At 38.5% G+C, this 16,272-nt stretch overlaps 1 protein-coding gene across 4 annotated transcripts in view; it reads left to right on the forward strand.

Moving 5' to 3' along the window:
- Positions 1-16,272, forward strand: part of arhgef3 (Rho guanine nucleotide exchange factor 3) — a 180,684-nt gene that overhangs the window by 156,985 nt on the left and 7,427 nt on the right. For all 4 annotated transcript variants that reach the window (XM_062969887.1, XM_008105254.3, XM_003217710.4 and 1 more), the window contains 6 exons: positions 4,677-4,847; positions 10,956-11,018; positions 11,522-11,618; positions 13,784-13,860; positions 14,821-15,078; positions 15,847-16,017. In XM_062969887.1, the coding sequence (XP_062825957.1) occupies positions 4,677-4,847; positions 10,956-11,018; positions 11,522-11,618; positions 13,784-13,860; positions 14,821-15,078; positions 15,847-16,017 (837 nt within the window). The remainder of the gene's footprint in view (positions 1-4,676; positions 4,848-10,955; positions 11,019-11,521; positions 11,619-13,783; positions 13,861-14,820; positions 15,079-15,846; positions 16,018-16,272) is intronic.

Consider the following 16,272-nt stretch of genomic DNA (forward strand, 5'->3'; position numbering starts at 1 on the left):
TCACTGTGAGAGCTGTTCAGCAGTGAAGCTCTCTGCCCCGGAGTGTGGTGGAGGCTCCTTCTTTGGAGGCTTTTAAGCAGAGGCTGGATGACCATCTATCGAGGGTGCTTTTAATGTGATTTTCCTGCTTCTTGGCAGAGGGTTGGACTGGATGGCCCACAAAGTCTTTTCCAACTCTAGGATTCTTTGGTTTTGTGGTGTAATTGCTAAATAATCAAAATAAATCTTGATTTCTTATATCTCCTTTCTGTGGGAGGAAATTGCAAACTGAACTATTGCGAGAAAGCAGAAAAACAGGGATATGAAGTAAACTACATCTCCCATTCTGCTCTAAATTATTCAGTTTTGAACATTGCATGTTTGAAGAAGTAATTTCGGTTGTAACATTTCATCAACATAATTATCATATAATGAGCTAATGGTTAGGTGACGAAGAGGAAGAATATTCTGTTCCAACATTTTAAAGAAGTTGGTAGTCCAAATAACATGTACATGGTGGCAGTGTAATATATGGATATCCAGTCTGTGACAAGGAGAAAAAACGTGTCATTTTAGAATGTAGTCCAGGAAACAAATGTGATTCTTATGTAGAAATGGATACAAAACATTGAAGCCACAGGTATTGCCAGGTCAACAGCCAGTTAGAGAGCAGGTTTCAAAGGTTTGTGACTATTTATGCTTGCTGGGCCTTTTTTCTTGAGCTCAAAGTGCAAGAATAAAAAAATCCAAGGATGAGAACTTTTCACCCTCAAATGTGGGATCAATGGAGTTTTTGATTTAGAAATTACTTCTGTGTGCAAAACATCATCCTATTGAAACAATCTGTAAGAAAATATCAAATCAATAATAAATATTTTAAAATATACTAGCTGTGCCCGGCCACGCGTTGCTGTGGCGAAGTCTGGTGGTTTGGGAAATAAAGTATTGAAGAATTTGTGGTAGTTAAGGTAAAGGGTCAAGGTTTTCCCCTGACGTTAAGTCCAGTCGTGTCCGACTTTGGGGATTGGTGGTTATCTCTATTTGTAAGCTGAAGAGCCGGTGTTGTCCGTAGAGTCCTCCAAGGTCATGTGGTATGACTGCATGGAGCACTGTTACCTTTCCGCTGGAGCGGTTCCTATTCATGTACTCTCATTTGAATGTTTTTGAACTTTAGGGTTGGGAGAAGCTGGGGCTAACGGTGGGGGCTCTGTCCGTTCCTCGAATTCAAACCTGCGACCTTTCGGTCCAGAAGTTTAGCAGCTCAACGCTTTAAGACAGTGCGCCATCAGGGGATATTATTTTCGAAAGGTTGTGAATATACAATATTTTTGATTGTTTTTGTCTGTTGGAGGGAAGTATGAATGCTGCAATTAGGAGAAATGATTAGCATGTAATGGCCTTGTAACTTTAAAGCCTGGCTGTTTCCTCCCTGAGTGAAATTTTTGTTGGGATGTGTTAGCTGGCCGATTGTTTCCTGTCTGGAATTCCCTTGTTTTCAGAGTGGTGTTGTTTGTGATATTGTATGTGCTTCTAGTGTCTGTGACCCTGAGAAAACAGAGGATTTGCCAGACTTTGATGATGGGAATACTTTGTTGGTAGGTGTTAGCTGGCCCTGATTGTTTCCTGTCTGGAATTCCCTTGTTTTCAGAGTGGTGTTGTTTGTGATATTGTATGTGCTTCTAGTGTCTGTGACCCTGAGAAAACAGAGGATTTGCCAGACTTTGATGATGGGAATACTTTGTTGGTAGGTGTTAGCTGGCCCTGATTGTTTCCTGTCTGGAATTCCCTTGTTTTCAGAGTGTGGTTCTTTATTTAGTGTTGTGATTGTAGAGATTATATTGTTATGTATTATTGTACCACAGTAATTATTTCATCTTACAGTAGAATCTCAGTTATGCAACATTTGGTAATGCAATGTTCTGGATTATCCAACGTAGTCTGCGTTTTGGTGGTTAATTTGTATAATTATTCCCTAATTTGATGTTTAATTGGGTTTTCTGAATTGGTTCTTATTATCCAACATATTCAGTTATGCAATGTTGTGCTGGGACGTTTATGTTGAAGTGAGATACTATATTATAGATATTATATACAGATTTATAATGTTGCAAGGAAGGCGTTTGCATCATCCCCCGGGCACTGGAAAAGGGTAAATAAATAAGAGAAGAGGAGAAGGCGCTCTGTACCTGCTCAGGGGCCAGGCGGGAGGCGTGGGGGGTGAGGTCTGCCCTTCTCCTTTGCCCCTCGTACCGGAGCGGAGGCGGCGCCGGTGTGGTGGTGGGTTGGCAGGCCTGGTAGGCCAGGGAAGAGCGGGCTCTGGTGGAGGGGCGGGCCCGCCTCGTGCTTCCCGGTGCCGGCCTCCATGTTCTTCGACCCAGGAGGAGGAGGAGGAGGAGAACGGGGCAGGGAAGGCGGGCGATGGGGCGCTTGTCCGCCGCTGCAGGCCCGAGAGGAAGAAAAAGGAGTGGGAAAGGACGGAGGGAGGGAGCGGGAAAGAGGCCTTTTTTGTTTCCCAGGTGAGATGTGAGGGCAGGGAAGGGTCGGCTTAGGCCCTCCGGATGTTTTGGAGTGGAACTCCCAATTCAAGTATGGGGAGCTCAGCCTCCTGAGGCGGAGGTGTGCCTTCTCCTGCCGAGTCCCCGGCTTTGGCGGTGGAGGCGGCGCAAGAGGGGGTTCTGTGTGTGCGCGCATGCGCGCGGGAAGAGTTGGGAGGATTGTGTTTGTACGCATGCGCACATCGCCTGTTGTGTTTTTTTTGGTGTTGTGATTGTGTTTTTTGTTTGTTTATATTGTATCTTACTGGAGGCGGGGATGATGGATTGTGTGGGTAATTTTAGAGTTTGGGGGATGTTGGGTTTTGTTGTTCTGTGCATCGCCACGATGCCAAAAGCCTTTTATATATATAGATATCAAAACCTACAGTATAAATCTTTGCATTCCACATACTTTGCAGCCAGTATTCCCCACACTTAGATCCTGGCAGTACTGTATCTAGAGAACAGATAAGAGAAGCTTATAAAACAAAAGCCACAGTATTTTTTTCTTGAATGCTAAACATGCGTGATTTGTAAAGTACAACCATTCGCATACAAATGAAACATTTAGTGTAGGGGAAATGTAACCGTTGAGTCTAGACAGTGAACTGCTGTGTTATTACTGCAGCTATGTCTGGCTTTTGAGAAGCATATAAATGTCAACCTGCTGCTGCTTCTCTGGCAGGCTGACTACTCCAGGATCAGCACTCTTTATAAGGCTTCCAGAGGTGTTTTCTCTTTCAGCAAAAAAGATGAACTTCTTCAGATGCAAGATGTACACTGTTGTAAATAAAAGCTCATACCAATAAAACCTGTGATTCACTAAGGTCGCACAGGATTCTTTGTATCCACAGAAGAGCGTCATCCCATTGTAGCAGTCCTATGTTTTCCCCATTGTCCCTTTATTTATACTATTGTACTGATTTATATGTTTAGAATACCGTAAGGTTTTCCAATAATATATACTAACATTGCAATCAATTTTCAGTCCCATCTACAGGATGTCTCATTATGTATATGCAAATACCCCAAAATCTTAAATCCAAATAACTTCTGCTCCCAAGCATTTCAGATAATGGAAACTCAACTTGTAATACATTACAGTCATTGGGGATAATTGGTTGACTTAGTAATCAGAGAAGCACCTGGGCAAACAAATGTGTTTTAGTTGATTATAGAAATACTCCAAACTGGGAGCCTGCTCAGGGTTAATGAGATTGTTCTGTATGGTAGGTGAAATAATGAAAAAAAAGTTGTTTTCTGTGCCACAAATTAATCTCACTAGGCTGCAGTATAGAAAGCAGAAATCTTCTTTTAATTGGTTTGGTTTAAATGGGAATGTCTCTCGGATAACATGGTCTTGAACTATTTAGGACCATATAAGCAAAATGTAATACACTGGTCATGGCTTACTACCATGATATCCAGGTTAAACTTTTTTTAAAACAGAGATGTGCTGTATATCTGTAGGCCTTCTATGATTTTATATATGGTGCGACAAAATATTATCGAGGACATTTAATTGTTGCCAGCACTCTGAACCACCATGAATCCCCTTCGGGGTAGAGAAGGGTGGTATATAAATACCACAAATAATAAATAATATTTCGGTCATGGGCCCACCAACTTGCTCCCAGAGGACATTGCCCTGATTTAGAAATTGCCCCTAGGTGCCCATCCACCTACTCTATTCCATCACTTGGGGCATTCGGGCCTCCTCTTACCCAGTCATGTGTGACTGGTGTGTCATCTAGGATCATGCCAATGAAAGTCATGATCAATAGACTAGTGCTTGTGCATGAGTTATTGGCTGCTGGTTCATGGCAAATGGAAAAGGATAGCCAATGGGCACAGTTAAGTATTTGTTAGGGCTTAATGGAGACAGCATTTGAAAGATACTCTGTGAAATATATTCATTCTATACTGTTAATTTGTTATGTGTATTTCTTGCCTTTCCACCAAAGAGCTCAGGGTAGTATACATGCTTCCAATGTCCCACCAATTTTATCTTCATGACAATTGTGGGATGGATTAGGGCTGAAGAAAGTGCCCATTTCAATGACACCCAGTGAGTTTTATGCCACTTGCATCAAATCCAATAATTTAAATAAAGTATGATCCAAGATATAATTACTTTAATATTTGATTTTTTCCCCCCTATAGCGCTCCATCAGTTTTCGCAGTGACAGTCGGTCTGATCTTCTTGCATCACGTCCTTGGACTAGAAATGTACCTCCAGCTATCACCAAGCGAAGAGACAGTAAACTCTGGAGTGAGACCTTTGATGTCTGTGTCAATCAGGTGCTCACATCCAAAGAAATCAAGCGCCAAGAGGTTTGTCTGTTTCTATTTTCTTTGAACGTTATGGGATTAAGAAATCCAAGAGAACATACAAATGCATGTGTGCACACAGATACAGACACTGGATATAAAGGCCAATATTCTTCATTTCTCCAGACAGTAACAGACTGTGTATTCCTTTGGCCTGCACAAAGTTCAGTGAGAGCCATGACATACACCAGCTATTCCAGGCCTTTAAAATATCCCTATCAATACAATGCATTCTTTACCTAAGCAGAAGCTAATGTTTTTCCTTCTAAAGTGAGGGAAGTAGGAGTAAATGATTTCACATCTTTCTTGGATAAAATAATTTGTGGCAAACAGGCCATAAAATCAAAGAAAACGTTTTAGAAATAAAAGGAAATGCCATGCATTACATAACATAGTATTCTGCATGCTGTGTAAGTAAACCTGATTAAAAGCCCCAGGGCACAGTCTGAAGGTACATGACTCAGCAATCTGTACGTGTCTGGATCTATTCTGTTCCTAATGGGAGTCTGATAGGGAGCTCTGTGTTATCTTCATTTTTACAGAAAGGCTGTTAAGCAAAGAGTTGCACTTTAAAAAGAAGATTGAAAAGCTATCCCTGTTGTTTTTTCTTTCCTTGCTCTTCTTTGACTGCACCCTGCTCTTTTTTTAGGGATACTGTTTTATTTTATCTTATATGTTTGCTACCAAGCTTCACGTCCAAATCAGTCTCATCACTGCACTGTATAGCATCACACCCTACCTCAAACCAAGCTAGCATTTCTTCTCATATAGTCTAATATCTCTGTCCTGGTAAAAAGTTCAGGTAGAATGTAATGGGAAGAAAATTTGCTTGAAACAAAGATAAGTAGATTGCACTAGGCTAGGCTACATGAATAGCTGTTACTTGTTATTTCTATTATGTTCCTTCCAAAAATATCTGTGATGTTGTAAGTCAAATTATCATTAATAACATGAGATGCATTTACACTTCAATGTCCAGGTACATAAACAAAAAATCCGAATGCTTTCAATGACACGCAGACCACAGGGCTCAGACAGAGAAAGCTCAAGTAGCCAGAAAAGAAGCAGTGTAGAAAGCAAAGTCTATTCCTCCACATCAATTCACCAGCTTCTTTGGAGTTCATAGGCGATTAGCTAAATTATAATAACAACCAATCAGTCTGCACTGGGGGTTAGTTTTGGTAGATGCCATCATAAAATAGAATCACAAAAATTCAGCCAGGGTGTTTCAGAGGACACATTCAGAGATAATTAGAACTGGATGCTGGAAAGATATTATAAAAGGACTTTGGGTCTCAGACTAGTTATTTATTTATTTATTTCTGGTATTTCTACCCCGCCCTTCTCCCCTGGGGGACTCAGGGTGGCTTACAAATTGGCAACTACTAGAACTGCAGCTCATGGCTGGTTGGTCAATAAACCAATGTTAAATCTTTGTCCCTGATGAATACTGCCTCAACACTAATATTGTTATAAATGTATTTAGGTGTATTTCAGAATGCATTTAACTTTTTTTTTAAAAAAAAAACAATTATTATGTTTGATTATTATTCTTGCCAGAATTAGTTCAATAATTCCTTTTGTTAGATTCTTGCTATAATCTGTCCCCATTTTAATGCTTTGTTGAGGATTCAGACTTCTGTTTGATTTTGCAATATACTGTTAATTGATTATACATCACTCTGAAATAGATTTCAAATAAATATCATAATTAAATACTTTCTACTGGGTTCAGACTGTAATTAAAAAGCAATACACTCAGAGGTGATTGAACAAAATAAACTGAAATATAACAGCCTGACATTCTTAAACTCTCTTGAAAGAAGGAAGTAATGTAGCAGTAACTGATACATTTTTTCTAGAGGTCCATGTGTTCAATCACTCTTTTCTTTCAATAGCAGGAACAAAATATGTTTCTTACAGTTGATTTCCAGAGTGTCCATGTATTCCTCCATGGTGATAAAAGCACAATTCTCTTGCATTCCTCAAAATAGTGGAACAAAGAAGAGCAACATGTGAAAGGCAAAGCAGATATTCGGCAACAGTTTTATAACCTGAAGCACTTTGATAAAATGTGTCCATGGAACAAACTGAGAAATTGTTATGCACTTCTAAGCATGAATCTATCACTTCTAAACTAAACAGTTCAGGCTTTAAGAATATCTTCTCATTCAAAACTGATATCCACAGCAATCGCTGTGAGGTGAATGACATTTCCAAAACCCCTCTAAGGGGTTCTCAGGCCACTGGACGCGCTGACTACATTAGTTCGGATTTTTTCCCAGCATGCTGGAGACCAGTACTACATTTGAGCTCATTATATACTTTTCTTTCTTTCTTGGAAACATACCAGGGATTGGCAGCCAGTGGTTCAGAGGTCTACATTGATGTAGGGATCACCAATTTGAGTAACCCTGTTCTAAAGGAACTCTTCACTCAATCTATGTAGTTGAAAGCACTAATTATTTCTGTAATTATAAGGCTATATTACAACAGTAAGAACTGTGGGAAACAAGGTAGTACTAGGATCTGAGGAAGATATGACTTCTGTGTTCTACAGTTATGAGATCATATATGCAAACCAAGGCAAATCAATTGCAGGTGTCTTCTTAGAAATCAAATGAAAGACTCATGCTGTATTTTCAAAATTAATTTGATAATATATGAGATTCTTTGTAAATGATTTCATTTTGCTTAGCTAGATAAATCAGCCACCCATAATTTTATTGTAATTATCAAACATCCATTACACAAATGTATTACAAACAGTATGTTTAGTTTTTGTATGCAAGTATAAGACCAAAATCAAGAATCTAGCAATCCTGACAGTTATATATTTGTTAACAACCACGAAATAAAAAGCAAAGCTTCTTCAAAGAGGACCATGTTTTCACCCTAGTCAACAATGGAAAGATGTATTTTTCTCTAATATCAGAATAATAACTTTAAAACAAAATTGGCAATATCCTCCACAATTAAAGAGTTCCAAAGGAGACCAGCTTCTGTAGGCGGCCCTTGGATGCATCCATTCAAATTTGCCAGGGGAAGGGCATTTAGCCCTACCAATGTTATACCAGTCTCATTTTAGTGAGGAGTAGGTCAATGAGATATTTTGTAAGATTAAAAGAGCAGGGGCCAAAGTGCACGTATATTGTCTTCAGTAAATAGCTTGCATAATAGATATTTGGGATTCAGCATCTTTAAGGTGTTGTAGGAAGATTATCTTTGCTCTGCCATAACCCAAAGCCAGTAATAAAGGAGCTGAAAAACCCGTGTTTGCAACAGCAGAAAGGATCTTGTGTTTGAAGGAATCAAGGCCTATTCCCTATGCTGTGAACAATATAAAATGCTAATGTGTGCTTATATTTTATCTTTAATCAATAGAACAGAAGAAGCTTAAAAGTTTCAGGTTTTATCAACACAAGTCCTAGTTCAGTGCAAATGGTTGACATTTTTGTGCAAACTGGAACAAAAAGAAGTGCTTGCAAAAATATTTTGGGCTCTATTAGATCTAATTTGGCAATAGCCCATACTGGAGGCCTATATGACAGCTGTGGCAATATCCTAATGTGGTATAATGCTAAATCCAATTGCACAAGCTGATTGTCAACCACTGAGGATCTTATCAGCTAGTAAAGCATTAGTGGGCATTTTGAGACACCAATCCCTTTTGCTGAAATATAATTCCAAAATACTTAAAAGAAGATACTTGTTTTAAATTATTTCCATCCAAATTCCAGTTGTAAACTTGCTTAAACTTACTAAATACTATTACCTTGGTTTTGCTATAATTTACAGGGTGCTATTCATTTTGGCAGTCATGACTAAAGTGTAAATTCTTGGCACATTCCCAATGAGCTCTGATGGCATCTCTGATTAGAAATGTTTCACCCAAAATTTAATTGGTCAGCTAGTGCATTCAATTGAGTTCCATTGTATCACCTAACCTTTGGTGGTATCCAACTTTTAAAATGCGCATAGAAGTCTTGTCAACAGCAGATATGTTTGTTATCTTCTGAGAGAGTTTTCTACAGTCCTTCTTTCTAATTTTGGCTGCCATAACTATAATTTGCACAGGCACATCTTTTTCATCTTACTGTCCCACTTTTTATCTGTTTGTTGTCATATTTGACTTCAAGCTTCCATTCTTCTACCAGATCAGCTTTTTTTTCTTCAACAAGTCTTACTACTTGTGTGACAGACTGCTAAAAATGCTTCCAAATAGGAAAAAAGCTAAAGAAAGTCAGAAATGGCCAGAAAGCTGATTCTGGGGAAGAGCCTTCACAGGCCATCCAGTCCAACCCCCTGCAAGAAGCAGGAAAATCTCATTCAAAGCACCCCTGACAGGTGGCCATCCAGAAGCCTCCAAAGAAGGAGCCTCCACCACAGTCCGGGGCAGAGAGTTCCACTGCCGAACAGCCCTCACTGTGAGGAAGTTCTTCCTGATGTTCAGGTGGAATCTCCTTTCCTGTAGTTTGAAGCCATCGTTCCGCGTCCTAGTCTTCAGAGCAGCAGCAAACAAACTTGCTCCCTCCTCCCTATGATTTTCCTTCACATATTTGTACATGGCTATCATGTCTCCTCTTAGCCTTCTCTTCTGCAGGCTGAACGTGCCCAGCTCTTTAAGCTGCTCCTCATAGGGCTTTTTTTCCAGACCCTTAATAATTTTAGTCGCCCTCCTCTGAACACTTTCCAGCTTGTCAACATCTCCCTTCAACTGCGGTGCCCAGAATTGGACACAGTATTCCAGGTGTGGTCTGACCAAGACAGAATAGAGGGATAGCTTTTAATGAATGAGAACATGGACTTTACATGACCTGTACGAAGACTTTTTGAGGATTCTGGATGAATGGATTCTAATCTTGGACATGCTTAAAATTTTATATAATGTGATTTTATTTTGTAATGGTATCTGTTTTATATGAATTGTTGTTTTGTAGATTGTTTTATATGAATGGTTGTTTTTACATTGTTTTTAGGCATTGAATTTTTGCCTATTTATTGTAAGCTGCTTTGAGTCCCCTCGGGGAGAAAGGTGGGGTAAAAGTGATGTAAATAAATAAATAAATTGACTTCCCTCTATTCTGCCTTGGTCTATTCAACAGAATGACTTCCCTGGATCTAGACGCTACCCCTATTAATGCAGACCAAAATGCCATTGGCTTTTTTTGCTGCTGCATCACATCGCATAATATCCCAGCTAACAGTAGTGGTGCTGAAGGGTAGGGAAATAGGCAAGATTTTTAGAAGATTAGAAACATCTGAAATATCATGAGAAAAGGAATTTTAATGAAGGGTGGCAAATGTTGTTTGTCACCTAGTCATAGATACTAACATTTCTTCATTGATGACTCATCTGAAATATTAGAACAAATGTTAATTTCACAACACAAATGAAGTCAAAATATCACAGAAAAGCCATTATGCAGTCAGACAAACAGAGAAAAATGCACCACATTCTTGTTTCAATTAATTGAGTTATAACTTGTCATGGCTACAAAAACAAATTATATAATTAATTATATAACTAATACTTCCCAACCAAAAAAAAGTACATGGTGTCTAGGTTTTTGGGCTTGTTCCAGGGGTTTTTTAAGGTGCTGATTCAGAAAATGGCATTGGATAGACTGCATCAGCTCTAGTTTCTTGGATATGATTATCATGGTTTCTATGGGCGAGCGGATGGTGATTGGTATATGGCATATGTTCTCTGTTTCAAAAACTTAGACCTGATAGGGGAAAACTGGTGCAATTTTTAAAATCAACAAGTCAAATATACCCAAAAACAGGTCTAATATTGGGTTGCTGTGAGTTTTTCGAGCTGTATGGGCATGTTCTCCTGATGTTTCACCTTCTTCTGTGGCAAGCATCCTCAAAGGTCTGTTCAGAGGTCTAACGTTTAAGGCACCAAAATATGTGTTGGCCACTGTAATCATTATCTTAACTAAAGGAACCTATGCATTATAAATGTTAGATAAATTGCTTTAGTCCATTGGTTTTCTATTCCCTTTTTTACTGCAATATAAAACATAAGACAGGCTAAAATCCCTAGTTTTAAAAAGTTATTTGAGAAGCCTAGCAAATTTCTCAAGACTGTGTTTTCTATTACAGGCTATTTTTGAACTTTCACAAGGAGAAGAAGATTTGATAGAAGACTTGAAATTAGCAAAGAAGGTAAGTTGTGTTTAATATTTTATCTATTCTTTTACAGTAGATTCTCACTTATCCAACACTTGCTTATCCAACGTTCTGGATTATCCAACGCATTTTTGTAGTCAATGTTTTCAATACATTGTGATATTTTGGTGCTAAATTTGTAAATACAGTAATTACTACATAGCATTACTGCGTATTGAACTACTTTTTCTGTCAAATTTGTTGTATAACATGATGTTTTGGTGCTTAATTTGTAAAATCATAACCTAATTTGATGTTTAATAGGTTTTTCCTTAATCCCTCCTTATTATTCAACATATTCGCTTATCCGACATTCTGCTGGCCCGTTTATGTTGGATAAGTGAGACTCTACTGTACATTTGTTCATGGCCATTTAAGGCACCTGCATATATCAATAAGAATTCCAGCAAACTGAAACTTTATGTAAAATAGTCAGAGTTCAAAGGTTATCACTAAGCTTAAATTTCAAGCATGTCTTTATGGCTTCTCTGTTTGTACAGGCTTACCATGACCCAATGCTTAAGCTCTCCATACTGTCAGAACAAGAACTGAACCAAATTTTTGGAACACTGGACTCTTTAATTCCTCTGCATGAAGGTATAATTCTTGCTGTTCAAAATGTTTGTTGAATCAAAAACAGGATCATTGCCAATTCTGTTAGAGGCTTTGAAGAAAAGCCATTCATAAGTTGAACTTGTCAGAAATTCTCCCTATTCAATTATATATAATTTTATTTATGAAAGAAGAATACATTTTAGTTATTTATTTACATTGTAGACTGGTTAGCTGAGGAAAATCTCCCCTGAGTAACTTCTGCCATGAAAACCATGTACTAGGTCTTTGGGTTGCCATAGTCAGATATTACCTGAGAAGTACACAGCAATAGCAAAGATGCTGAATTCACCAGATGTTTGAATCTGTATAATTAATTTAAATGTTCTCAATAAAACTTACCATAATATGTGTAGAACTCAGAGAAACTTATTCTCAACATATCAGAGGTGTTTGAGAGGCATATTTTAAATAAGTGTGCAGTACAACTTCTTACTATTTTGATTTGATTTGAGAGAAAAAATAACACATTGGAACTTTTAAAATTTCTGGTTCTATTTTTAGTTAAAAGGAACTGCTAGATGGGTGTAGGTGGCTCCAATTCTAATAGCAGTGACAAGGAGATGACCTAAAGCATCCCATTCCATGGAGGTGGTAAATGAAGGCTTAATAATGATGGCTGTGCTTTGCCTTTTTGGACATGGCCACTGCTTGGAAGAGGGCAATTTGGCAACGCTGTGTTCCTGAGGAACATTTGACTCATGCTTCCACAACAGCTCTACTGTTCTGCTCAAAACCAGAGGCAGCATAGCAGCTTTTAAGCAAAAATAGATACACAAGGAAATATGGCTTTCTAAGTTTGACATTTATGTGACATATCCTTTGGTGTGGTCTGGCTTACTCATTTTTTTGACATGGAATGAGTGTTGCATCATTCGGCAGCATTATCATGACCAGACTGTGCTAAGCAGGTAGATAAAGGTGATGGTCTCAGTTCAACATAATAATAGCATAAAGATCCACATGCAGCTGTTATGCTGCAGTCAGCTCCTATTTACTTTAAAGCCCCAGAACTTCCTCATGCAAACATTCTGCTCTTCAACATGATCATGCAGGACTGGAGAAGATCTCCATAGCCAGACACATTAATGATAGCATCAGTGCTGAAGTCTGCAGGGGTCTTCCAGAGGTCCCAGTGTGTCTGTAATCATTATATGTCTGGATTGGGGGGGGGGGGGGAGGGTAGAGGATAGAATAGGGTAGAAATATGCATCTCTGAACAAGCACATTAAAGTTAAGATACGGCACACCTATATGAGATAGTGTTGTTGCGTGAAAGTTAGGAGGGGGCCCTTGGGTGCTGCGCAGGGTCACACTGCTTAGGACTGCAGTCCTCAATAAGGAACAGTTAGTTAGCATCAGGCTAGGCTGAGGGAATCCTCCACACGTGCTCCTGAATGTCAGTTCATGTATCTATTTGTTCTCTCTCTGTCTTTCTCCTCCCATTTTCTAACTGAAACCTCATGGTCTTACGTCTGATTTTTCCACCTTTGCATGCAGACCTCTCTCTACTCTGTGTGTTTGAAGAAATGTAGTGTTTGGAGGCTTTTCCTCTTTTTTGAATCTTAGAAATAAATAAAGTTAGAGAGAAGCTTAGACCCAATTCTTTTCTATCAAGAAATGTAGTTCTTACATTTTTTAAACAAACCTTTTTGAAACTTTAAAGATTGGACTCTGCATCTTTGCCTCATAAGCTCAAGAATTATTTTACAGCCACAAATCTCACCTTCTGCTTGCTGTGAGCTGACTGCTCAATTAAGTATCCTGTTTGTATTTTTGAATGCTCTGCTGATTTGGGAGAATTCCCTAACAATAAATGCTCATTCCCTCAATGCTTCCCAAAATCAGATAAGTGACATGTATACATACGGATGTCTCAAGCTGAACTCCAGCTACTGAAAGTCTCATAACTGATTTTATTGTTATTTTAACTATGTTTGTAATGTGGGTTTTATGTTTTATGTGTTAAACGTGTTTATCAAATGTTTTGATACGGCCAATAGACTAATCAATAAAATGTATTTGTTTTATTTTATTAATTTTATATCCCATCTTTCTTTCAAAATGGGATTGAAGGCAGCCTGACAAGTCTGTATGTTTTTACAACCCAGAATTTTTGCATAACGCTTTTGTTTCTACATTTTCAATAGACCTTCTCAGGAGACTGAAAGAAATTAGGAAGTCTGATGGATCTACGGATTCAGTTGGTCATATCCTTGTGAGCTGGGTATGGAAATTTTTCATCAGATGTTGTAACCCTAACCCTAACCCTAACTATTTGCCATGGTTAGAAAGTTTGGAGGATACCCTGAAGGCACCAGATCCTGTCTGATCTTGGACGTTAAACAAAGTCAGATGTGGTTAGTATTGGGAGGGAGATTACCAGGTGCTGTGGGCTATATTTCAAAGGAAAGAACTGGACAAACCACCTCTGAGCATGCCTTGCCTAAGGAAACTCTGTGAATGTCATGGGGTCACGATAAGTTGATAGGTAGCTAGAAGGTACACTGTGCATATGTTAAAATAATCGTGATGTTAGGATTCACAAATCTATTAAGAATATTTGTTTAGAATCACCTAGTGCAACTCTTTATCAAAGCCATATTTATATCACATAGGGAAGGCCAAAAGAAACTTCCCTAGGTGGCACACTTAGCATCTTCTGCACTCTTCCAAACATGTGCCAAAAATATCTAAGCACCCATTTCTGTGCCATTTTTGCAGTTGTGCATCTGGCAGTGACGGATGTTCCTAACACATTGATACTCGCTGCATAAATGTAGTGTTCTTACTACTCAGGCAATTCAAGCATGGCACAAAAATATATTTTTTCTAAGCAATGAAATATTGCACTCATTCTAATTCTTGCAGCTTGTGTCTGTGACATTACACTATTTGATAGGAGTAAGTAGCAAAACCAAAGTTTTAAGTAGCAAAACCAAGCTTTTAGTATACCCATATAGTCTTGAATACAAAGTCTTGAATATCAAAATAGAACTACTGTGCATCAGCTTTATTTGTTGAAAACAATTGATGTGAGGATACATTTTTCAAAAAAATGTATATATCTGTGCATGTCTTGTGTGTAAGAGAGAGAGAGAGAAAGAAAGTGCAAGAAAGTATATACATATTAGAAATTCTCGCCAAATAAATGACCCAGAAATTACTTTCATTTTCCCCTCTTTAGTTGCCTTGCCTGAATTCCTACGACAGCTATTGCAGCAACCAGGTAGCTGCCAAGGCATTATTGGACCATAAGAAACAGGATCATCGAGTACAAGATTTCCTGCAGCGTTGTCTAGAGTCACCTTTCAGTCGCAAACTGGACCTCTGGAACTTCCTTGACATCCCAAGAAGCCGTCTGGTGAAATACCCATTGCTACTCAGAGAAATCCTGCGACATACACCAAATGATCATCCAGACCAACAGCACCTTGAAGAAGCTGTATGTGTTTATTGATTTCATCTAAATTATATTTAACAGAGCAATGCATAAAAGGTGCTCCACCTAGTTTTTTGTCTATAACAGTCACATTTCTTTAAAATGCCCTTAACTTTTCTTCAACCTCAGAGCTACAAGTGCTGTTGGATTGCAAGTCCAATTATCCCCAGTCCACATGGCAGATAATAAAAAGTGATGGGATCTGTCATTCAATACCATCTGGTGACTCAAACTGGGCAAAGCTAAAGACCATCAACCACTATATAAAAAAATGACTCTCAAGCCATGGATTCAACAGCCCTTTGAGGGCGACCATAAGGCTGATGTGGCTTCCAGTGAAAATGAGCTTGACACACTTGGTATAGAATTTCTGCACATGTATTGGATGGATGGATCATGTGCTGAAATATGACATGGGGAGTAGTTTGAAAACTTCAACCAAAAAACAAAATTGTAGTTTGTAGTTTGTATATGTATGTTCCTTCCAATCACCTATTGGTTTGTGGTGGATTCTATGGATTTCATAGTGTTTTTTTAGGCAAGGAATACTCTGACGTAGTTTTGCCAGTTTTTTCTCTGAAACATAGTCTACAGCACCCATTCCTGGATCTTTAAGAGCATTTAGACCCTATATAGTATTCCTTCTACCAATATGCAGAAGAAAAAAGTTCTGTTCACTTTCAAGGTTTTTTTTCAATAAAAAAGCTAGGAGAACCATCAGTGAAATTGTTTTGGAAAATTATGACTTACTTATAATGGTCTTTTTCACAGATTAATATTGTCCAAGGCATAGTGGCAGAAATTAACAAGAAGACAGGTGAATCTGAATGTCAGTATTATAAAGAGAGGCTAATATATCTGGATGAAGGCCAGAAGGACTCCCTGATAGATGAGTCACGTGTTGTGTGTTGTCATGGTGAACTAAAGAACAACAGGGGAGCGGTAAGGAATTCATTTTTCAAAACAAGAAATCCTACATTGCTTCTTTTTTCCAGCTGTTTTCAGGGTTATGCTTATATAATTTATAATTAAAAGTTATCCACTAATTTGGAAATGTAAAACTTCAATTTGTATAAGCCTGGGTAGTTTATAATGGATTGGTGATGGGGGCAGGTAGGGAAAATAGCTGCAAGGGGTCTCTTTATGGCAGGCCTGCACAATCTGTGGCCTCCCAAATGTTTTAGACATTAGCTCCCA

The sequence above is a fragment of the Anolis carolinensis genome, chromosome 2, assembly GCF_035594765.1.
Source record: "Anolis carolinensis isolate JA03-04 chromosome 2, rAnoCar3.1.pri, whole genome shotgun sequence".
Taxonomy (NCBI): domain Eukaryota; kingdom Metazoa; phylum Chordata; class Lepidosauria; order Squamata; family Dactyloidae; genus Anolis; species Anolis carolinensis.